Raw genomic sequence first — 14,752 nt, 5'->3', positions numbered from 1 at the left:
TGCAACCAAAGATGGGAATCTGAAACTTCTCGTAATCAAACACCCAAATGTGCTCAATAACTCCAAAATATGACAAATTTGCATATTTGGGGTTTAAGTCCTTCATACTTGATATATGCATTGCTTCAGCTAGCACGGTGACACCACTATTTTGCATAGTACTCTTATCATCTTGTTCTTTGGTATAAAATGTGTATCCATTAATTGAATATGCGCTATGAGAAAACACATGCAAACTTGGACCATATGCCAAACATCTCAACCTTTCTGTTACCGAAGAAGGATCTGAAGAGCGCTTCAAATAAATATGATCCTTCAACCATTGTATGAAACTTTGATTGTGCTCTATAACTATCCAATTTTCATTTCTGTTCGGATTTAACCTTCGGAGTACATCCTTGTGCATTTCAACATATGGCTCAACCTCATTATTATTGTGCAGAACATACAAATGAACTTGATCCCGTTCATCCCTTGATATTGTCACAATTTTATTCCCAATTAATTTTTTACCTTCCATTTTGTCGAAAATCTGAGCTCTGGGGAGTCCAATCGATTGAACGTTAGACAAATATTCAGTACAAAACTCAACAGCTTCTTCAACAATGTATCGTTCAACAATACAACCCTCTGGTCGACTTCGGGATTTCACGTACCCTTTTAATATTTTCATATACAGTTCAGCAGGGTACATCCATCTCATATAAGCTGGTCCACACAACTGTGTCTCTTTCACAAGATGAACAACTAAATGAACCATTATGTCAAAAAAAGACGGAGGAAAATACATTTCAAGCTCACACAAGGTAATTACAATCTCTTTTTGTAGTGTTGGTAAGATCTCGGGATCGATCACCTTACTACAAATTGACCTAAAGAAAAAACACAATTTAGTTATGGCACTTCTTACTTTTTCTGGCAAAATAGAACGTATACCTATCGGTAGAAAATGTTCCATTATAACATGGCAATCATGTGTCTTCAAATTCTTCAACTTGAGGTCTTTCATAGAAACAAGTCTTCTGATATCAGATGAGTAACCTTCTGGAACCTTAACTTCACTCAGAGACTTACACAAATTTTTTTTCTCCTTTCTAGATAAAGTAAAAGCGGCAGGTGGTAGATATGTTCGTCTTCCTTTCTTCACGGGTGCTAATTCAGTTCTCATTCCCATTTTTAACATGTCCTGCCTTGCTTTAAGGCCATCCTTAGACTTGCCTTTTATATTGAGTAATGTACCGATAACACTTTCAAATACGTTTTTTTCAATATGCATAACATCGAGAAAATGTCTCACGTACAAAGACTTCCAATATGGCAATTCAAAAAATATCGACCTTTTCTTCCACCCACCTTTCACAATCTTATGTGCAAAAGGCTTGCCAAACTCAGTACGCACATCTTTCACCTTTTCAAAAACTTGTTCACCTGACAATGCGGGTGGAGCTCTACGATGTTCGGTGTCTCCATTGAATGCTTTTCTCCACCCACGGTAGTGATGTTTAGAATGTAAGAATCTACGATGACCGAGAAACACATTCTTCTGGCAAAGTTCCAATCGAATCGTATCGGTTCCGTCTTCACAAACAGGACACGCACGTTGACCTTTAATGCTATACCCAGATAGATTCCCGTATGCTGGAAAATCATTAATTGTGCCAAACAACATCGCCCTCAAATTGAAACTTTCTTTCCTATATCCATCATAAACCTCCACACCGTTCTCCCACAAAATCTTTAAATCTTCGATCAGAGGTGTCAAGTATACGTCTATGTCATTCCCTGGTTGTTTAGGCCCAGAGATTAACATAGATAACATCATGTACTTACGCTTCATACATAGCCACGGAGGTAGGTTATAAATCATAAGAATCACAGGCCATGTGGTATGTGAGATACTTTGAAGACCATGTGGGTTCATTCCATCAGTAGATAATGCCAATCGAAGGTTTCTTGCTTCTGATCCAAACTCAGGATAATCATTATCAATCTTCGACCACTGTGGTGAATCAGCCGGATGCCGATACTTTCCATCAATAATTCTTTCATCTGCATGCCAAGTAAGATGTCTTGCATCGGTTTCACTACGAAACATGCGCCTAAATCTCGGAATTATCGGAAAATACCATAAGACTTTTGCGGGAGATAATCTTTTCTTATATCGAGACAAACCGCATTTAGGGCACTCAGTTAACATTGCATATTCGTTACGAAACAAAATGCAATCGTTAGGACAAGCATGTATCTTATCATAGCTCATGCCAATAGAGCACAACATTTTTTTTGCCTCATAGGTTCGATTAGGAAGAACATTATCATCCGGTAGCATTTCTCTCATAAGGGCCAACAACTCTGTGAAACTTTTATCCGACCATCCATTGCCCGCCTTTAAGTTGTACAACTTTAATACCGCAGAAAGTCTTGAGAATTTAGTGCAACCTTTGTACAACGGTTTCTCTGCATCGCTTACCATCCTCTCAAACATTTCAGGACAATCATGAAGATCTTCATCCAGTGCTTCTACAATCTCTTCAACTCGATCACAATCGTATGTTTCCGTGTCTTTGTCGTATGAAGCATAGGTCGTATTACTTTTCTCCCTCTGTTCAACATTCTCGTTAATTTTCTCACCATGAAATATCCAACACGTATAACTTCGATCAATTCCACGCATCAGTAAATGCGATTTCAATCCATCTGCGTCAACCCGACCCATATAACAACAACCCAAGCAAGGACATTTCATTCGACTGGGGTCTTTGACATGTTCAACAGCAAACTTAACGAATTCCAATACCCCATTCTCGTACTCTTTCGACAATCGATCGGCAGACATCCATTTTTTATCCATGGTTTTCCTAAATTATTCACGCAACTATTTCAAAACAACATAAAAGAAGAATTTCCTAAGATAAACACTTTCGCGTCACAAAAAGAAGATTATTACAAACTAATAAATTATATATATATATATATATATATATATATATATATATATATATATATATATATATATATATATATATATATATATATATATATATATATATATATATATCTATTCTCTACTAACTATGAAGTGAAGTAACTATAACTATGTTGTAGTTATGCTATTAAAATCATGACAATTTGGATATTTATTATGATTGAATGTCAAATGATTGGAAATAATTTAGAGGACTAACACCCTATATGAATAAACAACTTATTTCCGCGTTTATCATATAATTGCTTATATTATAAGTCATTTCTATGAAAAAAAGAAGAAGAGGCAATAAGTTACTACCTTTTAATTGTGGATGTCAACAAAGCTTGTTAGCAATAGTCCTCAATTGAGTCCTAAGGAAATGAACACCCTATAAAATAAACAACAGCTTATTAGACATTAAACAGATCAAGCAATGTATCAATCAGTCAGTAAAGTAATCAACTAAAGTACAAGCAATTCAAGTAGGGTAATATGTCAATCCAAAACTAGTTCAGCATTGTCAAAAACCAATTTAATACCAATCCAACTTAGCAAAATATTTTCCAAACCAGTCCAACACATTCAAGCAAATAACAAGTGTAGTTCAAATGTGCAATATAGTTCAGCAGTCCAACATAATTCAAGTTTAATCGGTTCAGTTTCATGGCATCAGAAAAAAAACAATTCAACAAGGTAAAATCACAAGCCAAGTCAATGCAGTTCCATTCAATTAACTTTGACTCACATCATTCCCATTCTAACAAGCTAGCCTTTCTTTAACTGTCTAACAGCTGACCTGCATTTTCTAAACTTGCATTTCAGTTTTTCATTCTAACACTAACCACACTAATTAACTATTTCATTAACACTAACACCATCTCCCTTTAACAGTTCTATCTAATCCTATCCAACTTACACGCCAATGCTAACAATCACATTTAACACTTGCTACAATTCATCATCAGTATAATAGAAACCTAATGGAAGCTAACACAAACCATCTCCCTTTGACATGGTGATTAATATAAAAAATATATACATTTGTTAACATACCACAAAAGAATCAACTGCCCTAACACACAAAAGAATCAACTGCCCTAACACAAGAGAATCAACTGCCCTAACACATGAACCACAAAAGAATCAACCCAGAAGCAAACCTTTATCACTAATAAACTGCCCTAAATAAAGAAAGATGAAACGAACAGAAAATGCACTTACAAAAATGTAAACGGTGATGAACGAAGTGAGTGATGAACGCAGGAATCAAGAATGGAGGTTTTGGGAGAAGCAGTGATGATGAACGCAACGAGTATGAACGCAGTGAGAAGAAGGTTGTGGGAGCGAGGGAAACAAAATGGGTCTTAACGTACTGAATGAATTCATATATTATAATTTACTAAAAAAAAAATTTGGTAAATAAGGCCTTAGACAGCGCTTTTATGAAAAGCGCTGGCTAAGCTCACAAATTAAAATGGCCTTAGACAGCGCTTTGAAGGAAAGCGCTGGCACAGGAGGGGTCAATAGCAGCGCTTCTAAAAGCGCTGTATAAGGTAGGCCTTATACAGCGCTTTTTTAAAAATTTAAAAGGCCTTAGACAGCGCTTTTGGGAGAAGCGCTGTATAAGGTGACCTTGTCAAAAGCGCTGTATAAGGTAGGCCTTATACAGCGCTTTTGTTGTGATTAATTTAAATAATTTTAAGGCCTTATACAGCGCTTCTCCCAAAAGCGCTGTCTAAGGTGACCTTCTAAAAAGCGCTGTATAAGGTAGGCCTTAGACAGCGCTTTTGTTGTGATTAATTTAAATAATTTTAAGGCCTTAGACAGCGCTTTTGGGAGAAGCGCTGTATAAGGTGGACCTTCTCAAAAGCGCTGTCTAAGGTAGGCCATTTAGCAGCGCTTTTAAAAAGCGCTGTCTAAGACCATCCATTTAGCAGCGCTTTAAGCCATCTACGTATTCAGTTTCCTTATTTTTATTTTTTTTTACCGTGTAGCAGCGCTTTTGGAGAAAAGCGCTGTCTAAGGGGCGCTGCCAAAAACCTGTTTTGGCGTAGTGAAGTTTTTTTCTTACCCATTATCTCATTCTCATTCAAAAAGTTATTCATAAATAAATTTTTATCACTTGAGATTGAGTATGAGAAAAAAAAACTAAACTTTTAGACTCAAATTGGTCAACTAATACAAAAAAAAAAATTAGAGCTAATTTTGATGCCACAGAAAACTCATAGAGTGCTCTTTAATTTTCACAAACATTACATATGTAGAAATTAGTTTCAAATTGTTTTTTATTAAAGTTTTAGAGAATGAGATCAAAAATGAATTATTTATTGCTCAATTAAAGAAAATATGCGAGGGATTTTTCTATGATATCAACTCCTATTAAATCCCAAAACACATTGTATATAATGTGTATTGAATAAAGTGTATTTAGAAAGTTTTCTCAAAAAGTCAAAACATAAAGAGTGGAATTTTGTTTGATCAGAGATAAGATGTCCCAGACAATGTTGAATCAATGTGTGAGATAACATGGTCTGAAATAATAGATGAATGATTGAACAAAGTAATAAATAAAAGACATAAGAAATTTGTAACCTAGTTCAATGTAATTTTCACCTATGTTGGGAGGGTAGTAGCCCGATCAAAAAGAAAATTCATTAATAATTGTGAGTGCAACTTTTCATTAGATGTATTTTGTATGACGTCAAAACTAAGATACTTTATTGTTTATGTATATTTGACGATATCCTCCGAGTCTTAATGTACATCTTAGAATTAGGAAGCATAAAAATATTTTGAAATGAGTTAGAAAAGGTTTCATGCATTAAAAACAAGTTTTTATGGGAAAAACAGTCTCTGTGTCGATACATATGTGTTATAGGTCGACAGATAGAAGAAAATTCTTTCTACAGGTCGACGCATGTAAGTCATTTTTAAAGCTGGTAGCTTCTGTTTGTTGTGCCTACACATGAACTATACAGGTCGACACATGACCTATACAGGTCGACACATGACTTGCATAGGCCGACACATGCAATGTATTTTTCCAAAAATTCATGACATTTTCAAATCTTTTGCATTCCTTTTGCCTCAAACATGCATGCATATAAATACTTCATACATGAATCATTTTTAGTAAGGTTCTAGAGTAAACCTACACGAGACCGAGATTTCAAAGAGTTATCATCATCTTCAACCTACATTCTATACATACACACAAATAAACTACACATAATCATTCTTTGTTTGGGTGTCATATAGAATTAGAGTTGATAACGTCCAATTTAGGTTGTTGAATTGTAAATTGGGTTGAGATCTTTGAGGGTTTCAAATAAGAAAATCAAGTTGGGGTTTTCCTTCAAGATTAATTAGGGATTTGAAGGTTTTAGACAAGCTTGTGCAATTTGGATCCGATCGAGTGAAGGTTTTGAAGAACTGGAGGTTCTTGTAAAGGAGTAGCGCGAGACAGTTGATCATATTGGTAAATCTTAGGTTACAATAATTCGCAATTTGGATTCAATCAAGTGAAGACTTTGAAGAATGAGAGGTTCTTGTAAAGGAGTAGTGTGAGACGATAAATCAAATTGTCATTGTTAGGTTACTTGATCAAGCTCAGAGCAAGGAAAGAGAAAGTTTCAGAATCAATATCAAACTTAGGGTTTGTAGGTTGGATTGCTACATTTCTATTGTATACTACTTTTGCAAAGTAATGTTAATTTCATTATCTCAATTCAAGTTCGAATTGAGGGAAGACGTACCCATAGCAAGGCCGATTGGTGAACTACCTAAAAAATTCATGTGTACTCTCTCTCCTCTCTCTCTCTCTCTCTCTCTCTCTCTCTTACATTTCATTTGCAACTTGTTGAATTCATTGATTGTGTGATCAATGCGTTTGGTTAATCCTTTTGAAAACCATTTGAAAAAGGTTTTGTTGAGTTGATCACAATCCTTTATATTGTGGTTGGATTTGAAGATCAACAAAATTATACAAATTTTTAAACAAAATCGATTGCACACAAGGTGTTTGATAATTTGACTCAATATCATTTTTGTGTATTTTATCATTGGGAATAGTCTCATCTTTTAGTATCCGCACTCGGTTGGAATGATAATGATAAGAAATTGTGGTCACATGATTGGACGGCACAAAATGTTCTCATATCCGCACTCGATGTTGATGAATATTATCGTGTTTCCCATTGTGAAATCGCCAAAGCTATATGGAACGCATTATAAGTTGCCCATGAGGGAACTAATGAAGTCAAACAAGATAGGATAAATACCTTAAATCAAGAGTTTGAAATTTTCGCATGAAGCGTGATGAAACATTACCGACATGCAAAAGAGGTTCACACATCTTATAAATCGGTTGAATGCTTTAGGTAAGCATATTTACAATGATATTGCTACCAATAAAGTTTTGAGGTGTCTTAATAGGGAATGGCAACCCAAGATCACCGCAATCAAAGAAGCGAATGATCTTAAAACACTTGATCTCACAACTTTATTTGGCAAGCTAGAAGAACATGAGCAAGAACTCACTTGCTTGGAAAAACATGAAAAAAAAGCATGAGAAGAAGATGAAGAAGGAGAAAGGTAAAGACAAGGAGGTAGAAAAGAAGTCTATTGCTCTAAAGACTTCAAGTTCAAAGTCCTTAACCAATGAGCAAAGAGATTGTGAAAAAAAAGATGACAAGAATTTCGATGATGAAGATATGGGGTTGTTTGTCAAAAGGTACAGTAGAAACATATGGAAAAATGGAGTCAAGCACTCCGACAAGAACCTAAACAACTTTAGAAGGCTGTCTAATTGCTCAAACGAAGATGAAAATAAGAAGGGTAAATTTTTTGAAAACTTTTTAATGTTATTAAAAACTTCAAATGATATGATATTTTATATTGATCTATTTATTTTTATTAGAAATGCGAGTAACAAGTACGAGTATGGGTACTTACATACCCATAGGATACAGATACAGGTGGTAACGTTGGTGCCAAAGCAGACATGTGCTCAAGTACTGAGATGTTTTTTCAACCGCGGGTATGAGTATGTGTATTATAATACCCTACCCAAATCCTACTCATTGTCATCCCTATTATGCTTTCTCTTTTTATATATAGTCAATTCTACTAACAGACCCATTATATTTTCACAAACAAATCATAGCATATCCAATCTTGAATAAAATATATTTTTCAAAATAAATCATGCAAGAAAAAAAATGAATCTTTCCAAAATGAATCAGGCAAAATATGAAACAAAATAACATACGATCCAGATATGACTCATTCCTAAAAGATTGTACATAAATATGAAATTAGGCAAAAATCGTTCCAAAAACAACTCACTAGTGGATAACGGAGCCAAATGTCTCAATAATTTACGTGACATATTCTTTAATATTTTCCTGATAAAAATAAATCAATCCATATATAATAACAAATTCTCTTTAGTTTTTTTTAAGACAAAACAAGGATTTGAGCACTTCTAGAACAACAATAATCAAATAAGGCTAACACCAAGGTAAATTGACCAAAATACAATTCAGTCATTCAATTAACGGAACCAAACAAAAATCACAATCACATTAGTGCCTCATCTCCCTCTATTTGTCTCAAAGAGCCTCAAGGGCAAACAAAAATCGACAGTTAGAACTGAAGGAGGGTATAAAACCAACAAACAACCGAATAAATATTCGAAAGAATTTTTGGGTACTTGAAGAGTACAACATGTCATGGTATCGTGTTTAGTAGTGGACATGATGTTCGTTTAGTTGTAAGATATGTTTATTCAGACTATGTTGTTAATATGGATGATAAGAAGTTTACAACGATACATGTTTTTATTCTTATAGGATGATCTATTTTCTAAAATTCATTAATTCAATTCATAATGATCATGTCTACAACCGAAGCAACATAGATGAAAGTAGTTGATGTTGCCAAAGAGACCTTAATCTTACAAAATTAATGATGGAATTAGATGTTGATCAAACTGAAGTTCAATTGCATTGTGATAATTAAAGTGTCATTTATTTGTCAAAATATTAGGTTTGTCATGCCACGATCAAACATATTGATGTGAGGTTTCTCAAGACCAAATTACTGCTTGCATCTGACCCGATATTATCCAAAGAGGTTCATACTTCAAATAAAAGAGCTAATGTGTTGACCAAGTTAATTATAGTGACAAATTCAAACACAATTTAGATTTGTTACATGTTTCTCTATCTACTCTCCAATCGTAAGGATACCAGCGTCGCAGAGTAGTTTTTTCTATGGATTTGATATTTGATAAGGTGGGATAGAGTTCAATATAAATGATAGGCAAAATAGGCTTGCACCTTGTAGTTTTGCCCTACACTTTCAAAATTGTATAACCCTTTAAATCAGTTATTGTGAATGGCAATCAATTAAAACCCTACAACAAACAAATTCTGGATCCACTAAGTAATGAGCTACTTGCATACAACTTTTTCTACGAATCCATTATGAAAACACCAATTAATTCCCATGAAATACACCTCATTCATAAGTTTATTATAAACAGCACAGAATCACAAAAGTATGAACTTTACAAAGTGTACATTTTTTTCTCTCCAAGAGATAATAACAAGGTTCATGATCCTACCAATCTTACACCAACAACAATAAACACAACATTTGAATTTGAATACCATATCACAACATTGAATGAAACTTAATTTTTTAATCTCTTCAAAAGAATCTAGCTTTTCTGTCCCAACTTCTTAACTATATTAGCCATGTATCTACCTTGATACTCAGCAAGTGCAAGCTCAGCTTCAGTCGCTTGTCTTGAACCATCCCCAGCAAAAACTCCAGCACCATATGGAGATCCACCTCTAACTGAATCCATTTCAAACATTCCAGCACCAAAAGTATAACCAATTGGAACATACAGCATTCCATGATGAACTAGCTGTGTTATTGCTGTCCACCTACAATACAATAGTAGTTACATAAAAGTCATGATATTAACTATCACAATAATACATTAATGCATGTCTGCAAATTCTAGCTCAACTGTTCAAAATGTTAATAATATTATGTTTGACGTCAACAGCAGAGTTCGAACCCTCACTCTCACATTAAGTATGTGAGTTTTAATAATTATTACGACTTCGTCTACCACAAAAAATCATAATAATATCAATTTATTTCTACCACATATTAATTTATTGGCTTGTCTAGATATTTTGCTCCAAAATAAGATCCTCTATATTTCAAAAAAGTTCTTCAATCATACCCCACCCTAAATTATATTGGTTTGCACAAAACCAAAAGCACACGTGGTATTGTACAAAATTTTGTCCCCTAGTTTTCATGAACTATTATTGTTTCTAATGGAATAAGAACAATTTCCAACAAAAAGAACATTTTGCAACAAGTTTTAAGCAATCAAATTATGATTAAATATGTATTTTTAGTTCCTGTATTTAGTCCCTCCAAAATAGAACAAAATTTATGCAATACTAAGTTTAGAAAAATTAATTTTTTAATCAGTAATAATTACTAAAAATTCACATGAACACAATCGTGCGTTCAATCTAATAAGATCGATTTTTCTTTCTGTTCAATTAGAATTACGAACTCAAAAATAAAATTTCATAGAAAAACTTACGCAGTGGTTTCTTGGCCACCACCCTGAGTACCAGTGCTAACAAAAAACCCAGCAGGTAAACCAGCAAGCTTCTGTTCCCTCCACAACTGCCCGGTCGAATCGAAAAACGCCTTCATCTGCGCCGCCATACTGCCATACCTCGTCGGAAACCCGAACAACAACCCATCAGCCTCCACCAAATTCTCAGCAGATATCAAAGGAACCCCATCATCAACCTTCTCAGGTGCTTTCATGAGTTCCAACACTTCCTTAGGAAGTGTCTCCACCACACGGTACAAAACCCCTTCCACACCATCAACAGAATCAACCCCTTTTTTCAACGATCTTGCCAATGATTCAACATGACCATACATTGAATAAAAAACAACATAAACTTTCAGCTTCTTGGATGTTTCCGATGTTGTTGCTACATCTATGCTTCTACTTGTTGTTTCATTTTTCGGAACTTCACTTTCAACGACAGCACTAAGTGGTTCATTCTCTTCTGGATCATTATTAACTGGTGCTTTTTTCTTGCTTGGTATGCAACCACTTCCTTTCCCCATATTGATGAAATCTTGAAACTAACTCAATTGGTCAAAAGGAAATTTGGTAAGAAAAGATAGTTTTTTTTGTAAATGATGTAAAAAGTGAAGTAATAATTAGTTCTTCATATCTTGGCTTTCTTGCTAAACAAGATATTATGATGGAAATTGGTAGAAGAATGAAAGAGATTGATTAATGTTGATTTTAGGAAGGTTAATTTGGATTATGTGATATAGTTTTATTTTATGTAGTGATAATAATAATAAAAAAAGGAAAAAGACAGAGAGGTGGGTGGGTGGAATATAATGTAACATGAATGAGGTGGATTAGACTTCACTTATATGAGCTGTTTTAATGATTTTATTAATTAAGATAAAATTATGATTAGAAAATGGTTATTAGCTGGCATGATATCTTGGGAATTAAAAAGACAACTTCATATTATTTATTTATTTGGGAATGAAAGTCTTTAGAACAACATGGTGTGAGCATCTTTTAAGGATATTATTATCAATATTGTTATATCACTATTGAAAATTTATAAATTATTTGTAAGGTTTAATTTTTAATTTACAATACCACAAAATAATAAGTTGGCCATTTTTTCATGATTATTTGAGTTTGAATTTAAGACGACAAAAAAGTTTACATATGTGATATTTGTCTCTTTGTGTACTCATCAAAATTAAAATTTAATTGTTAAGAAAACTTTATAAGAAAAAAACATGAAATTTTCTCTAATTTTATCACTAAACTTTGTGATGAAAAATTTAAAGAGAAAACTGATTTGTGATGTATTGATGTGTTGCCCGATGATTTTGATGCAAATTTAAAGAGAAAAAACTAGTTGATTTATTGTTGGATGGTTATTTTGATGATTTTGTTGTAGACGATAATGGTATTGGCAAGGAGGAGGTTCAGTTTGATGCAGGAAATAAGAAAAGAGAAATAGTTCTAGGAAGAGAAGGCTCAGTTTGATGAGTGCTATATTTTTTTTTTATATATTATGGACTATTTGCATGAGCTTTTAACCTCTGAAAAGAAAATTTCTCTGGTTTAAATAGGATATCAGTTTTTTAATAAATATGATGACTCATATTTTGATCAATTACCTTGGTGTCTTGCCATGTTTGCCTAAGTTAACATATTTTTTTCCACAAAATTTAACAGAAACGCAAAAGTGTTTTGAAAGGATTAACATATAACATTTTTTAAATAAGAGACTAAAATAAAATGTTAAGTTAAGTTAATGAATTTTGTGACTAATTATACCTATTAAATACTAATCAATTAAGAAATCATTTTGAAAATCATTTTTGCAAGAAAATTCTACAATCTTTCAACTGAATTTTTTTTGTTGCTGTTGTTGTTTCTGATCATTCTTGTCCAATTTTATTCTTTGAATTTCACTGATAAGATCACATCTATTTTCTTGTAGGTTGAGTTTCTCTATGGTCAAGCAACAAGGTTATATTTGGGGATGAGCATATCATGTCAGTCACTTGAATGGAACAAAGTGACTCGTTAAAGCCTTTTCTTTTGTGCTATACCCACTTATTCATCATATTAGAAGCAATTGTAATATTTTCTTCATGCCTGGTATCTTGATGATGACACCATCATATGGGATTCACAAAAGATGGATAAAGTCATTTACATCATTCGGGAGATCAGGTCCATGGTTAGGTCTCGAATTGAAAATTCATAAAACTGAGAACTTTTGGCCTTCGTGTGATGGTAGTAAACTTCGTGGGAAGTTGTTTCCTTTGGATATTGGGAGGTCGGTGTTGGAGATGAGGTTGCTTGGAGGGGTTGTTAGTCGAGATGAATGCTTATTAGAGGGGTCATTCATGAAGAGAACTGTCAGGATTGTTGAGTTAATGCATCATCTGCCACAATTAAGTGATCCTCAAAGTGAGCTTCTTCTACTTCGATCTTTCATGGGCATCAACAAAACTCTTTTTTGGCCTTAGAACGTGTCAACCTAATCATATAGAGAAAGCAACTATTTGGTTTGATAAAGAGTTGCGAAAGGCGGTTGAAGACATCATGGTTGGTGAAAGTCCTTTCTTTGGGGACCTTCAATGGAAGATGACTTCTTTACATATTATAGTTTATATATTAGGTTTGTACTCGGCATTAGAGGCTGCCGCATACGCATTTGTGGCTTATAGGATCCAATCTTGGGTCTTACGGGATCATATATTGAGAGATAGTGGGATATATAGTATGAACCTCAATTTCAACGGAGCTTTGGATTGTCTTAGTGTTAGGATTCTAGATTTTGACCTAAGCAGTTTTACTAGGAAGAACAGTGTCCCTCCTAAAGCATAACATGTTTTGAAAAGTGTCATCTTTAGTAAAAATGTTAAGGACATAGATGTGAAGTTTGATATGACCACAATAAAGAAAGTAGTTTTTGGTTGTTTGCAAGCAACACATGCTCAAAATTTTCTCCTTGCTATCATATCATCGTTAAATACCACCATATGATTCCCTTATTTTCTGTTAATGAGGTTTTCCATGTTTGCCGCAAGACGTGCTTGGATACATCCAGAAAACATGTTATTCATTGTAAGGAATTTCTAGGATTTAAATACCAAAATGACTTTGTTATGGATGTATTATTTGATATATTTTGACATCCGGAGTATCTGTGAAGAAAGTGTCACTTGTGAGTTTCTTGACTGATCAACAGGAAGGAAAATTGACATTTAGGTCAACAGATAGTCTGGTGTACGGGTGGGTATGAGAAAAACATGCATGTGTAGACTTGACTGGGGTTTCCTCATTGGTGGGATTAAGGACTTGACATTTTATTATGAGACACACAAATCTCAAAGTTGCTTCAAATAAAGTGACAAAGAATGAGAAAACGTGTTCCAAGAATCAACATACTTTCATAACACTCGTCTTTAACACTTTTGATTTTTTAGCATCAGAAGTAATGAATCTTTTACAAAGAGTGCAAAGTTCGCATGCATAACAATGTGTTTTCTAAGACAATGAATATAGTTTTAAAGAGGATTAGTTTTGCAATCTAAAACTGGATAGCGACGTAATTTATTATCTGATTGTCTGCTATTTCTATATAATTTTTATTATATTAATATTTAATGTTTTAATGAAAAAAAAATATTTCTTCAGTTTTATTATTAGTTTTTTGGTTTAAAAATTTAATATGAGAGATGGTAAAACAAAATAATAACATCTTCTCAAATAAAATAGACTTCAAAGCAACTAATTAAAAACATCAAAATTAATAAAAATGGATTAACTTGGTAAGGAGTTAAGTTGATTTAAAAAAATATATATGTGAGTTCAACTTCTATTGCATTTTAGAATTTCACTTATTCAAATTGTAAATAGCTTTATAATTTTTTTTTAGTCATGAAATTTGATTAACTCTAATGAATTTTTATATTTCAACTCACCTAAACTAATAATTAAAAAAAACTATAACATGATAATAATAATAAGATATTGGTTGTGTTGACCGATAGAGGTTAGGTAATGCCCTTCATATAACATCACTCACTTGAAATTTCCCTTTCTTTGACAGCTTCAAACTACTATTATATTATATATCTTTAAAAGTACTATTTCTATGAAATGATTAA

General features: G+C 33.4%; 1 protein-coding gene across 1 annotated transcript; it reads right to left on the bottom strand.

Moving 5' to 3' along the window:
- Window positions 1–9,473: 9,473 nt before the first annotated feature.
- Window positions 9,474–11,441, bottom strand: LOC127101382 (probable NAD(P)H dehydrogenase (quinone) FQR1-like 2). The gene is made up of 2 exons (XM_051038770.1): window positions 10,608–11,441; window positions 9,474–9,924 (listed from the first exon to the last, which is right to left on the bottom strand). Exons 1-2 carry the CDS (start codon window positions 11,150–11,152, stop codon window positions 9,693–9,695), a joined length of 777 nt encoding a protein of 258 aa, XP_050894727.1. The 5' UTR covers window positions 11,153–11,441; the 3' UTR covers window positions 9,474–9,692.
- Between the last annotated feature and the right edge of the window lie 3,311 nt (window positions 11,442–14,752).

Source organism: Lathyrus oleraceus, chromosome 7 (assembly GCF_024323335.1).
Source record: "Lathyrus oleraceus cultivar Zhongwan6 chromosome 7, CAAS_Psat_ZW6_1.0, whole genome shotgun sequence".
Lineage (NCBI taxonomy): Eukaryota > Viridiplantae > Streptophyta > Magnoliopsida > Fabales > Fabaceae > Lathyrus > Lathyrus oleraceus.
This window is presented reverse-complemented; position numbering and strand designations above follow the sequence as displayed.